Genomic DNA, 14,981 nt, shown 5'->3' with positions numbered 1-14,981 from the left:
ATAAGTTTTTTGCATAATTTAAAAAGTAACCTCTTAACAGATGTATCACTGGCAAATATGATCTCCTACGGTGGGTTCCATTTTCATCTTGTTGATCATTTATTTTGTCATGCAAACCTTTTTAGTTTGATGTAGTCCCATTTGTTTATTTCTTCCTTTATTCCCCTTGCCCTAGGAGACATATCAGCAAAAGCATTGCTATGAGAGATGTCCGAGACTTTACTGCCTATGTTTTCTTCTAGGATTTTTATGATTTTGTGGCTTACATTTATGTCTTTTATCTATTTTGCATTTATTCTTGTGTATGGTTAAGTTGGTGGTCCAGTACAAAATATTGGCGAACTGAATCAAGGAATACACTAAAAATAAACCATGTTCAAGTGGAATTTATTCTGTGAATGCAAGGTTGGTACAATATTTGCAAGTCAATAGATGTGGTGCATCACAAATAAAATGAAAGATAAAAATCACGTGATCATATTCATGCAGAAGAGCATCTGAGAAAATTTAGCACCTATTTATGATAAAAACTCTCAGCAAGTGCGAATAGATGGATCACTCCTCAACATAGTAATGGACATATATACAAACCTAAAGCAAACATTATACTCGAAGGGCAACTAAACACAATTCCCTTAAGATCAGGAGCAAGGCAAGGATGACTGCTTTTACCGCTCTTATTCAACATAGTCCTGGAAGTCTTAAGCACAGTGATCAGACAAGAATAAGAATTAAAATGCATCCAAATTGGATAGAAGAAGTAAATATGTCAATACTTGCAGTTGACATGATACTGTACATAGAATACTCTAAAGACTCCACACACAAAAAAAATACTAGATATAATGCATGAATTTGGCAAAGTAGCAGGAAATAAAACTAATACTCAGAAATCAGTTGTATTTTTATATACCAATAATGAACTATCAGAAAGGGAAACTAAGAAAACAATCCCATTTACTACTGCAACACAAAAAATAATAAAGTACCTAGGAACAAATATATAACCAAGGAGGTAAAAGACCTGTACTCGGAAAACTATAGGACATTTAAGAAAGAAATTAATGAAGATACAAGTGGAAGCATATCCCGTGTTCACGAACTGGAAGAATTAGCATCATTAAAATGTCCATACTACCCAAAACAATATACAGATTCAATGCAATTCCTGTTAAAATATCAATGACATATTTCACAGATCTAGAACAAATATTCCAAAAATTTATATGGAACCAAAAAAGACCCCAAATAGCCTCAGCAAGCTTGAGAAAGAAGAACAAAGTTGGAGGTATCACAATACCTGATATTAAACTATGCTACAAGGCCATTGTAATCAAAACTGCCTGGTACTGGAATAGGCATAAAGATCAATGGAACAGAACAGAGAGCACAGAAATAAAACCATGCCTTTATGGTCAATATTTGACAAAGGAGGCAAGAGCATTCAATGGAATAAAGTCTCTTCAACAAATGGTGTTGGGCACATTGGTTGATTCTTTTGTGTGCTTTGACTGGGCATTAAACCCACAACACCGTGGTGTACTGGGACAACATTTTAATCAACTGAGCGACCCAGCCAGGGCTCCATTTTCTTTTATATTTAGGTTTTTATGAGACATGGAAGATAATTTCGATGTCTAAACACTAGAATGACCTAAATCATATTAATGTTGTAATAACTATCATCTTCTAAAGGAAATTCTAGATGAATATTTGAATGAAAAATATTATTAGTTAGCTTTCAGAGTACAGAAACATCTCAGAAAAACTGTGACACCAGTGTATGTATATTTGAGGTAATATTTGTATAATTAGTAACTCTCATAGTAATGGGAAATACTTGTTTTTTTTGGATATGTGGTACATTAACTTTCTGAGTCAAGAATTCCTCATTATTATAAAATAGTTTCAGTTCAGTGCTCTAACAGTTAACTCTTAACATGATCAGTAAAGAGTATGATTTGAGAAGGTAGTTCTATTGTACAAATAGATGTAAACTCCATTCCTAGATGAACTTTTAAAAGGTTGAACACTTACTAATTATGTTATTACCACAAATGTCAACAAAAACAGTCTAACAGCTACAGAGGTACAGTAACAAAAACTATAAATATAGTTGTCTCATGAGAGTAAACCATAGTATCATCAGGCTTAAAAAGCCTAAGGTCATTGTTTTTATTTTTTGCACTTTCTGACTCTTCCCTATTAATATAGTGGCAAATTCTGATCATTTACCCTTATTTAACATCCCTATGAACAAGTTTGCTGGTACTGGATACTATATTCAAATACATAATCAGCATCATCATATGATTAATTAGATTATTATTAGTGGAACCTCATCAAAGCTTTTAAAGGCTATTAATGGTTTCATGCAACTGAAAAATCTAATTTTGGAAAAAATTGGCTAGTGAATTTTTCCTTCTATTGGTAAACAACCACCATCCACCAGTGTTACTATGAATATATAAATATTGTGTTCAACATGCTTATATTTTATTTAAGAGCCAGAATACTGTACAACATATGTAAAACATCATCAAATATTGTGATAATGCTATTGTGCATGACATTTAAAAGATATTGGCTAGTCACAGTACATTTTTCTGGACTGAATGTTAAAGTTTCTAGAGGCTAAAATGATCACAAATTCATTATCTTCACATGTGTGTTGTAATCTTCTTTCGCACAGTTCACTGCCCTTTCTTGTTGCCTTTCCATAGACGACCCTGCAAGAAAAAAAAAATGACTTAAGTAGTCACAGCAAAGAGTGAGAAACAGATTTGTAGATATGACAAGGACTTTAACATTTTTCTCTTTTCTGTGTATAGTTATTAATTATAAGAGTAATAAAAATGAAGTTTGTACTGAGAAGGTCTCAAATTTTAAAAAACACAAAACTGATGGATTTTATTTGAAAAAATGTCCAATGGGGGAAATAACACTCTTGATAAGTTCTTTTTCCCTCCGTGTCTCAATCTATTTTGCTTTAGTTTCATTTATATCAGGAAAACAAATTTCCAAAATTCTCCTCTTGCAAACCCAATTAAGGTTTTTTGGCAGAGAAAAAATGAAGGAAAGCAAAAACCCAGATGGGCTGGCCTTTTTTATTGTTGTTCTTCAGATATTTGACAATAGAACTGCCTTCTCAAATTATACTCTTTACTGATTATGTTAAGAGTTGACTATAATACATCATTAAAACTGGAGGAAAATGGGATAGAAATTAATATTCAAAGATCATTTGCACTAACAAGGTAAAAGTCTACCATGTGGGAAAAAATCTCATAAAATATAGTAGTAGTATTATCGCATATACACAGAAGTTCATCAAGATCTCATTCAGGCTGAGCATTGATGCTTTCAGAACAACTCTAATAACATTAACTTTAAGCAACCAAATCAGAGGATAGGATTGGAGGAGGCATTTTATTTACTTATTTATTTATTCATTTATTTATTTATTTATTTATTTATTTATATTCAGTTACAATTGTCTGCATTTTCTCCCTATCCCTCCACCCCACCCCAGCCTGTCCCACCTCTGGAGGAGGCATTTTAAATGATAGTGTATCACTGCATGTGTTTACATATCTCTTACCACGCTAGATGAAATCATAGCTTTAATGGAGCTGTTATTCTGGACAAGTCCCTTAAGTGAAGGGTGATTTTCCAAAATGAAAGTTAAAAATTGGCAGGTGCTTATGCACTTGTGCTGCCAATAACCCTTAGTTCTATTTTTTCTTTTCTAGAAGAGAGCCAGGGCAAACAAGGAAAAGCAAAGACTACATTTTCTGAAGGGACTATTTTCTAATATTTATTTAGTGTCTATCACAGATAGGGGACCAGATGGGGAAATCCAAAGGGGTTGAAAAGCTACAAATCGGGATTTGTTAACAGTAAAGAAATCAGATTTCCCCTCTACCACCTTCGTTTCCTTAATGTTTTACAGTCCCTTATTTCATGATTATTTTATTTAAATCAACTATGTAAAATGGAGAAAGCTAAGTTTCCCAAAGAACTTCAGGATAATTCAATTGTTAAGGGTACTTTGACAAGAGAAGTTAAGATTCATAAAGGACAATGTGATATAGCTTTTCACCGTAGATGGTCTACAGCAATCTTTTGATTCTCCAGTTGGATTCTGAACGTAGATATCAAAATGTAAGAGTCAATTTTAAGACAAAGGTTCTCAGGTAAGGACACCTGGATCTCAGAATTTTATACATGTTCTCGTAACAGACAACATTTGTGGGGAGGAGAGCAGATGAATGGGAAAAAAAATGTGTCCAATCAAGAAATAATTACTAGCATTTTGTAGCTATATAAAGCTTTCCTTGTTTAAAGATCTATTTTTTCCAAAGTGTATTTTTAAGATATTACTTATTCATTTTTAGAGAGAGGAGAAGGGAGGGAGGAAGAGAGGGAGAGAAACACCAATGTGTGGTTGCCTTATCCGCAACACAGGCATGTGCCCTGACTGGGAATCGAACCATAGACCCTTTGGTTCGCAGGCCAGCACTCAATCCATCGAGCCACACCAGCCAGGGCTTGTTTAAAAATATTAAAAGTGCTTTCCTTTACAGGATCTGGTGTAATGCTCATAAAGTATTATAATACTTAAGTAATGAAGAAGCCAAGGATGACGGATGTCAAATGATTTACCTGAGGTTTGTAGAAGTGATAAACTATGGAGCTGAGTTTTTTTCCTTCAGTTATTCATTACGAGGGTTGGTTTTATAGGTGATGAGAGAGCACACACACCAAACAGGGGAGTGAGGCACCTAAGGGATTAACAGCAGCAGAAAACCACGGCCACTCTTCAGGCTGGGACAAGGGAGGAGACAGTGTTATGGATCCCAGGAGCGAGGGCCACCAGGTGGAAGCTGACCAGTGGGAACCGTGACCGTGGAAAGAGATAGAGCCTGGAAAATATATCTATCTCCCTGCAATATGGAGCAGAGGGGCAGTGGGAAGAGAATGAATCCCAGAATACAGTCCAATGACCAGCACAGGCCAAAGACCACAGTGGTTAATGATGGAGGTTCTGGAGAAATGCGTCCTGACTTTGAGTGCTATCACTTTTTAGTTCAATGACTTTGGGTACATTATATAATATCTCTGGTTCTCATTTCCTCATCGACAAAACAGGATATTAAAATACCTTAATTTAGAGGGCTGTGATGGAGAGTAACCTATGTGAAGGTAAGTGCTTAGTCAAGACCACACCCTTACTAAATGTTATCCATTAAATATTTCAAAAAATCTGATACAAGCAGAAATTAGGTCTAGGCCTAAAGGCACTAGGGAACAAGACCCAACTTTCAGCATGGCACTTGGGGTATCTGGGATGGGGTCATTTTTCAAAGAAACAGGTATGACAGAGCACCTACTTTCTGGGGAAGGAATTACTCATTAAAATTCTTTGACACTTTTTGTCAAGAATGCATAAGCTCCAAGCTGAGGCCTTTTTTGGGGGAAAGAAAATGGGTTGAGGAAATCTCACTGTCACATAGATTCTTCAGGAATTAAGAGATTCATTAACTGTTCCCACAAAAGGAACATTCAAGCAATGGCCACTGGCCATAAGAAAATGAGGGAATATTCCTGCTTCTCTTAAACATTCTTGACACTCTGACAAAATCCATTGGTGTGGGTCCTCACCCTTGTTGGTGTGAGGTCAGGATGACCTCACAAGTGGGAGGAAAAAAAGTTCTATTCCTAGACAAGAGGCTTCTGAAGTGAAGTGAAGAGGCTTCTGAAGTGTTCCTTCACTTTCTTTTTCTTTTTTAAAAACATTTTATTTATTATTTTTAGAGAGAGGGGAAGGGAAGAAGAAAGAGGGAGAGAAACATTGATTGGCTGTGCAATCTGGCACTCAACCCACTGAGCCACACCAGTCAGGGCTGTTCTTTTACTTTCCATGGTGGATCTTGAAGGTTGCCACGGTGAAGTTGGCAATATCAGGACCACTGTTTTAGAGATGGGGAGAGGGTGGTGGTATTGCTGATACTGTAACTGCCCACTACAGACAATGTGAACTGAGATCTTGGTGTCCTGGGCTTAAAAACAACAGCTTATCTACCCTGCTCTGCATTGCCCTATTGCCAAAGTACATTAGTTAAATCCAACATGCAACTCAACTTGGAATACCAGATTACACATATGCTTGGGAAGGCTTCTAGACTGGCTCTAGATGAAGGCCAAAGTGCTGGTTGAGAATGTCATTCTCTCAGCAAAACTTCTATGGAGGAATTAATACTGATGATAATTACAATTATGTCAATAGCTATCACTTCTTGAGTATTTACTTAGCACAATGCTAAGCACCCTTCACATTTAATAGTCCCAACAACCCAGTGATCCAGGTGCTATTACTGTTCTGATTTTACAAATGGAGAATAATGAGCCCCACAAGGGTTACATAACATGCTTGGGATCGCAAAGCTAGTAGTTACTTCAGGTCTGCCTGACTCCAAGGCCTATGGGTTTAGTGCCTCCTTGTCTTATGCCAGGCACAGTGTTAGACCTTGGAGACACAATGACAATTACAAGGCAGGGAAATGAGTCTTGGACCAATAAGTGTAGTGAAGTAACTGTAGAACTGTAATTGCTAAAAAGCCTTGATTGAAAGACACAAGGCTGCCAGATTCTTAGGCTCAGCCCAACCTGAAAGGAAAAGAGCATAGACCCTCCATCTTGGGAGGAAGTAGGATGGCCAGGGCTGCCCGTGGAATGGTCTCTCCCTTGAATTCTCCCCACACATGGTCAATGTATGGCTGGGAAATCAATGCAGGTTAGGGGCTGGAAGCCCAAGAGGAAAGGAAAAGACAAACCCAACATGAATGAATGTTGGGAACTTACTCTGCTAGACTGGAGGGGAAGAGAAAGAAATATCTATGACCCCAACTTTGTGGCTTTAACAACAAAAAGTTTTTTTTCATTTCGATCTTTCAAATCCATTGCAGGTAAATCAAAGCCAATAGGTTTTGTCCTAAAATGCTTAAAAGAGCAGGACAGAAGGAGCAGTGTGATGAGGGACTTCATTTTTGGTCTTTCTTTGGCATGGGTATAACAAAGGTTCCAAAGAGCCAAAAAAAAATTTCCAGAACCAATGTGTTTTTTGATGCTGGCACTTTTGTGGCTCAATTCTTTTGATTAAAGCTTCACCAAAAACTAGAATGTTTCAAGTTAGCATGCCAGTCATTCTGTATGTTGTGATTACCTTGTATTTCCATGTAACGCCCTAATCTTTGCCCTCTAAGTAAATTCTGTCTTCCCCAATCACTTAAAGCCAGGATTAAGTACAACCTCTTGATTTGGGAAGAGCAAATAACCCAAATAGCAGATTTAAGTAATTACAATTTTAAAAAATTTAAGCCCATAACATGGATGTCCCCCACCTGAAGTTCTGAGTGTTCTTTTAGGAGTCGGTCGTATTCTTTTGAAAGATTCTCTGATTGTATCTTCATTGTCATCAGGTCATTTTGTGCCTTAGAAAGGGCTAGAAAACATTGAGTAAAATTTAAAATTTTTTATTTTGAAACAATTTCAAATTTACAGAAAATTTTCAAGACAAATAAAGGACTCCTTCGTAGCCTTTACACAAATTCACCAACTGTTAATGATACAGCACTTTTGTTACTGTATTCTCTCCACACACACACAATTATCTTCTTGCACCATTTGAGAATAAATTATAGATATCATGACCCTTTGCTCCTTACTGCTTCACTGGTGTATTTCCTACGAACAAAGGTATTCTCTAACAATAGCCATAGTATAGTTACAAAATTTAACCTTAATACTTTTTCTAATCTACCATCCATATTCCAATCTTGGCAATTGTCTCAATTATGTTCTTTTTCTTTTTATTTTTTTCACTTGTCCAGGATCCAGTCCTATATCAAAGATTTGCAGTAAGTTGTCACATCTCTAGTTTGCTTTAAGCTGGAATAGTTCTTCAGTTTTGCCCTGCCCTCCTTGCCCCCATCTTTTGAGACACTGAAATTTTAAAAAATATGAGATGTTTTAAAAATAACAGAATGTCTTTCACTTAGGTTTTGTCTGATGTTTCCTCATGACTAGATTCAGCTTATGCATCCCATTTACATACAAATATGAAATAAGTTGTGTTGAATGTCTTTCAAGATCATTGAAGAGGCCCATCTGCCTCTCACTGTTTTTTGCATTTTATAGTTATTTTCCAGTAATTAAGAAGCAGTATGTGGGAAGACAATTAAGGCTATGTAAGCATCCTGTTCCTTGATAAACTTCCCCTTATATTTAGCATCCACTGATAACTCTTGCCTAAACCAATCTTTATTATGATGGTTATGAAATGGTGATTTTCCAGCTTTACCAACCCATCCACACTTATCAGTCAGTATTCTAGTATAAAGAAGAGCTTTTCTGCCCTGGCCAGGTAGCTCAGTTTGTTGGAGCATCACCCTACTGTGCCAGGGTTGCTGGTGATCTCTGGTAGGGGTGCATACAGGAATCAACCAATAAATGCATAAGTAAGTGGAACAAGATGAAGTTTCTCTCTATCTCCTATCCTCCTTTTCTCCCTCTCTAAAATTAATAAATACAAATTTAAAAAAGGAGAGCCTTCCTTTCTTATCCATCTATCCATCCAGTCGTCCGTCCACTCATCTATCCATCCAGTGATCCATCCATCAGGATGAACTCAGAAGTGCCTATTTTTTCAGTGATTTATAATTCATTACTATACTTAATTTCCCCCAGATTTGGCCAGTGGAACCCCTATTAGGCAGGCTCTGAGATCCTTTGATCTAATGTTCCCACATTTTTTTGAGTACTTTACTTCAGGCACAAGATATTCCAGGCTCGTCCTTACCCTTCCCTGCCTCAGCCTCCACCTAGGCGGGCATTTATAAAACACAATTTATCAAAAGGGTCTGCTTTTGAAAAAAATGAGGGAAGAAAAATTATTTCATCATTCTTACTAAGGGTTGTGTGACCGTATTTCCTTAAGAACAAAGAGAATCACTTTTTTATAGAAAGCTGAAAAATATGAAGGTGTGTAAGTGGCACTTAAAGATTTTACCTCAAGATGATACACAAAAAATGGCTATATACTGGCCTTTATTCACCATGAAGCTACAGTCTAAGTCAGCAGATTAAACAGAAGTTTAAAAAACTATGCAGAGAGGCTAGGGCAAAAGTAGGCTTGCAGTTGTTTACATGGAACACAATACCATAATTAATAACAAGAATACGCGAATAAACTCTGTGTTTCACGTACTCACAACTGTAAATCTACTTTTGTCCCCCCCCACCCCGCCCAGCATATACATATGCTAAACATTTAAGTCAACATGTTATGGAGAAGCTAATGATCAAATCTGTAGAAGGGAAGAGAGTATAAGATGGATTGAAGAAATTCTGGGAATCTGGAACTAGCTATACATACAGTTCTGTGCATGTAGCCTTTAGAAGTTCTGTATTTGTAAATCTTTTAGGGTAGAAGTTGTAGGAAAGAAAGTGGAATTTATAAATTTAAAAGGCATTTTTTTGCACAATAAATGAAATTATAGGTTCTATTTATAAACAATCTGGTTGCTTTACCTCTTGAGAAGCCATCACATGGGCATTTCAAAATATACATTTATTCACTATTAACTAAAGTGCTTTTTGTATCAGTTTCTAAACAATGTTGTCAAGTTGAACTTTCTGTACTGTCCTGCATCTACACTGTCTGCGAAATGTGCTACATCTCTGTTGTCCAGCATGGTGGCCACTAGTTCCATGTGGCTACTGAGTACTTTAAATGTGGCTGAAGCAACTGAAGAACTGAATTTTAAATTTTATTTACTTTTAATTAATTTAAATTTTTGTGTAAATAGCACAGCTTTATAATTTCTTCGACATTACTTCTATAGATCCATAAATCTAATTAAGGTTTGAATTTTGTTAATTATTTATTTTTATCCTTACCCAAGGGCATTTTTCCATTGCATTTGAGAGAGAGACAGAGAGAAACACCAGTGTGAAAGAGAAACGGTCATCAGTTGTCTCCTGTACCCACCCAAACCTGGGACTGCATGCACCGGGACCAGGGATCACAGGCACCCAGACTGGGGATTGCACAAACCCAGATCAGGACCAGACTGCAACCCAGGCATGTGCCCTGACTGCAAGTGAACCCTCAACCTTTTGGTTATGGGAGGATGCTCCTACCAAATGAGCCACACCAGCCAGGGCTACTTACAAGTTGAATGTGACAAACTGAATGTGTCATTTGGTAAAGGTATGGGTTAGGCATGGAAGAAAGATTTTGGGGACTTGTTAGATTTCAATGGAACCACAGCCACAACATAAAGATTTATACACTTGTTTTCAATTTGGGTTCTCTAGGGCATTTCCTAGAGGGCACTTGAAAATATGAAACTAAAAATGTTTGAGAGCCTAGATGTCCAATATATAAAAAGCAAAGAAGATTCTACAACCTAATAACATCTGACTAGCCAATAATGGTGGTTTGAAAAACATTGGTCAGGAGCTTATTAATGAACAGAAGTTGGTCTTAATGTTAAAAACCATTTACACTGTACTGGCAGGTGTGGCTCAGTTTGTTGGAGAATTGTCCTGTGTACCTAAAGGTCATGGGTTCCATTCCTGGTCAGGGAACATACCCAGGTTGTGGATTTGGTCCCCAGTCAGGGCACATACAGGAGGCAACCAATCGATGTTTCTCTCTCACATTGATGTTTCCCTCCCCCACTTCCTCTCTGTCTAAAATCAATAAATGTATCTTCAGGTGAGGATTAAAAAATAATAATAAAATGATTTATACTTAAATGAATAAATTACTTAGGAAATTTCATAAACCTTAGACATCAACTCTCATTAAAAGATACCATTTTTCCCCTGAATTGTTACTAGACAGAATGAGTCAGGTGTCTTATGAATCTGTAAAAGAAGAAAGTGTTTTAATCATAAATGGATGTTGTATCTTGTCAAATACTTTGCCTGTATCTATTGATATGATCGTATGTATTTTTATCCTTCATTTTGTTAATTTGATGTATCACATTGATCAATTCGCATATTTTGAAGTCTCCTCGTGCCCCTAGGATGAACCCTACTTGATAATGTATTATCATTTTAATGTACTGTTGTATTCAATTTGCTAGCATCTATTTATGAATAAAACACTCAATAAAATGGGTATAGAAACAAACTACCTCAATATAAAAAAGGTCATATGTGACACACCCTCAGCTAATATCATAGTAAATGGTGAAAAACTGAAAGCTTTTCCTGTAAGATCAGGAACAAGACAAGGATGCCCACTCTCTCCATTGTTGCCCAACACAGTACTGGAAGTCCTACCCAGCACAATCAGGCAAGAAAGAAATAAATGGCATGAAGAAGTATCTAAGTTGTCACCTTTTGCAGATGACATGATTCTTTATATAGAAAACCCTAAAGACTCCACCATAAACCTATTAGAAACAATAAACAAATACAGTAAAGTTGCAGGATACAAAAATCAATGTACAAAAATCCACTGCATTCTTATATCCTAACAATTAAATTTCAGAAAAAGAAATTAAAACAAAATTCCTTTTGCAAAAAGAATAAAATACCTGGGAATAAACTTAACAAAGGGTGTGAAGAACCTATACACTGAAAACTATAAGACATTATTAAAGGAGATGGAAGACGACACAGAGAAATGGAAAGATATTCCATGTTCATGGATTGGAAGTATCGAAAAGTTAAAATGGCCATATTACACAAGGCAATATACAGATTCAATGCAATCCCCATCAAAATCCCAATGGCATTTTTTAAAGAAATAGAACAAAATATCATCAGATTTGTATGGAACCACAAAAGACCCCCAAATAGCCAGTACAACACTGGGAAAAAAGAATGAAGCTGGAGGTACTCCCTGACTTCAAGTTATACTACAAAGCAACCATAATCAAAACAGCATGGTATTGGCAAAAAAACAGACACACAGATCAATGGACCAGAATTGAGAACCAAGAAATAATTCCATATGCATGTACATGGGCAAAGGATTTTGACAAAGGAGCCAAAAGCATACAATAAAGAAAACCTCTTCACTAAATGGTACTAGGAAAACTGAAAAGCCACATGCAAAAGAGTGAAACTAGACTGCTCTTTGTCACCATATACGAAAATAAACTCAAAATAGATCAAAGACCTAAATATAAGACCTGAAACAATTAATTACATAGAAGAAAATAACAGGTATTAAACTTATGGACCTTGGTCTTAAAAGAGGAATTTACGAAGTTGACCTACAAGGCAAGGGAAGTAAAAGCAAAAATAAATGAGTGGGTCTATGTTAAACTATTCTGCACAGCAAGAGAAACTGGCAACAAAACAAAAAGGCAACCGACTGAATGGGAGAAGATATTTGCAAACACCTCCAACAAGGGGTTAATATACAAAATATATAAATAACCAATATAACTCAATGACTACAAAACAAACAATCCAATTTAAAAATGGGCAAAGGACCTGAACTGACACTTCTCCCAAGAAGACATACAAATAGCCAACAGATACATGAAGAGATGTTCAACTTAACTATTAGGGAAATGCAAAAACTACAATGAGATACCACCTCACATCTATTAGAATGGCTATTATTAACAAGGTGAGTAATAAGTGTTGGAGAGGTTGTGGAGAAAAAGAAACCCTCATTCACTGCTGGTGGGAATGTAAACTGGTACAGCCATGATGGAAAACAGTATGGAGGTTCCTCAAAAAAATTTAAAATAAAGTTACCATATAACCCAGTAATCCCTTTTTTGGTTATCTACCCCCCAAACTTGAAAACTTTCATTAGCAAAGCTATAAGCATCCCTATGTTCATTGCAGCATTACTCATGGTTGCCAAACCATGGAAATGATGGAAGTGTCCTTTGATGGATACCTGTATACAATGGAATACTACTCAGCCATAGGAAAAGATAAAATACTGCCATTTGTGATAACATGGATAGATCTGGAGAATATCTTGCTAAGTGAAGTCAGACAGAAAAAGTCAAGAACCACATGATTTCACTTATATGTGGGATATAAAACTGAAAACAATAAATGAGCAAACAAGACAAACAAAAATTCATAGACACAGACAACAGTATGGCCGTTACCAAAGGGAAAGGAGGTGGGTAATGAAGGGTAAAGGAGGTCAAATATATGGTGACAAAAGAGACTCATCATTGGATGATAAACACAATGCAATATACAGATGATGCACACTTGAAATCTATATAATTTTATTAACCAATTGTCACCCCAATAAACTTAATTTTAAAAAATGTTAGAGAACCACTTATGCAGATTATTCAGAAGTTTCTTCTGATTGCTTCTGGTACGAAGCTATAAACTACTATAGGCTAATCCTGTTTTCCTGGTACTATTAAGCCAAGGTATGAACTGTGTTTCTTCTTTTGTGTTTCAGTGGATATTAGTAAGCCTGATGATTACTATCTGACTGAATGTACTCCTGTAAATACAGGCTGTTATGGTCCAGGAGCCTTTTGGATTGTTTTCCAGTCCTACTTGTTTGTTTTATAAAAATTACAATATTCTGTTTTGCATGCCTTCTACCTCCGTCTGGAACTTTGTGACTAAGGGATTACATAAACTTGTTATCTAACATTTGTAAATGCTTATTTTATTTTGAACCATATTATTTTGGAAGCAGCATGTATAGGGAAGATATTATTAGACAAAGAGACTTGAGGTGATACATCTAACTCACTTTCAGTTTTCTTACGAGCAAATAGAGTTGCTCTCACTAGACAGTGGGTTTATGGAAATGCTGAGGTATTTCATGACAATTTGGGCCAGATTCAAAGAGAAACTAGGTTACGTCTGAGGCACATGCATCAGAGAGTAACCCCAATTAATATTATAGTGACACATGGTAAGGAAAAATGTTTGTGTAAAATGACATGCAAGCAGGCCAGAAATACCTGTGGTTTTCAAAGTGCCAAACTTATATTTATGGAGCTATTTGAACAGTGGAAGGAGCTGCTGAAACTAGTACACTGTGTAAAAGTGCTGTGTCACTATGATTTCTACCTGAGATAACAGACACTACAAGCTAAGCTTTGCCAGGAAATGGAAAAGTTTTGAAAGGCACTGGCGTGACAGCTAAAGATGACTGTAGTACAAGAGCTGTTAAGGATTGTGCTGGAGGAAACATTTTTAATTTGATGAATTTCCACACACCTAGTGTTTTTTTTTCTTCACTTTATTTGCTTCTATTTTTGAGACTTAAGAGTGTTATATACTAGAGTTGTTCAGTACTTAATATTCACATGTGCTATTCCTTCACCAGTGATTTATCACTAGACTGTTAATCTACAGTAATGCTTCCAAGACGCTTAGAAAGTAGACTTACAAACTTCTGTTAAGTAAGGTTTTAATTTTATTTTTGTACATGCCTATATTATCAGGTACATATAGATGAGGTCTGACTCAGTCATCACTTCAATCATCTTTTAACCTCACATCTATACTCCCTTTACATCTCAACAATCCATCTCCTCCACGCCACCTCTGTCACCACTGTCCTCGTCTCTAGTTTAGATTACTGAAATGGATTCCTCACCTAGTTTCTTGGCTACTATAATTCATTGTCCACAGTATTGTCAAAGTAATTGCTCCTCTGCCTAAACACTCTCCAAGAGTGCCCCCAGAATTAACATAAACATGGCATGAGGCCCTTCATGATGGATCTTAGGTTTACTGCTGAACTCTCAGCACTGCCTCCACTTTATTTAATGTTCCAGTCACATTGGGCTCCTTGTAGTACTTTGAAAGTGCCATACTCCTTCATTTACATGCTTGTCATTTTGTAAAAACATCCTAGCCCATCTCCCTTAATCTCCCTGTTTTTCTTATCTCCTCCATTTAGTCTGGCTAATTAAGACTCATCCTTCAAAATGTTAACAAATTGTCTT

General features: G+C 36.4%; 1 protein-coding gene across 2 annotated transcripts in view; it reads right to left on the bottom strand.

Annotated features, from left to right (window-relative positions):
* Positions 1-370: 370 nt before the first annotated feature.
* The window catches only part of BCAP29 (B cell receptor associated protein 29), a 50,746-nt gene continuing 36,135 nt past the window's right edge, over positions 371-14,981 (bottom strand). For both annotated transcript variants that reach the window (XM_024558463.3, XM_053925977.1), the window contains exons 7-8: positions 7,404-7,504; positions 371-2,729 (exon numbers count right to left, since the gene is read on the bottom strand). In XM_024558463.3, coding sequence (XP_024414231.1) covers positions 2,694-2,729; positions 7,404-7,504 — 137 coding nt within the window. In that variant the 3' untranslated portion in view covers positions 371-2,693. The remainder of the gene's footprint in view (positions 2,730-7,403; positions 7,505-14,981) is intronic.

This window comes from Desmodus rotundus, chromosome 6, assembly GCF_022682495.2.
Source record: "Desmodus rotundus isolate HL8 chromosome 6, HLdesRot8A.1, whole genome shotgun sequence".
Taxonomy (NCBI): Eukaryota; Metazoa; Chordata; class Mammalia; order Chiroptera; family Phyllostomidae; genus Desmodus; species Desmodus rotundus.
This window is presented reverse-complemented; position numbering and strand designations above follow the sequence as displayed.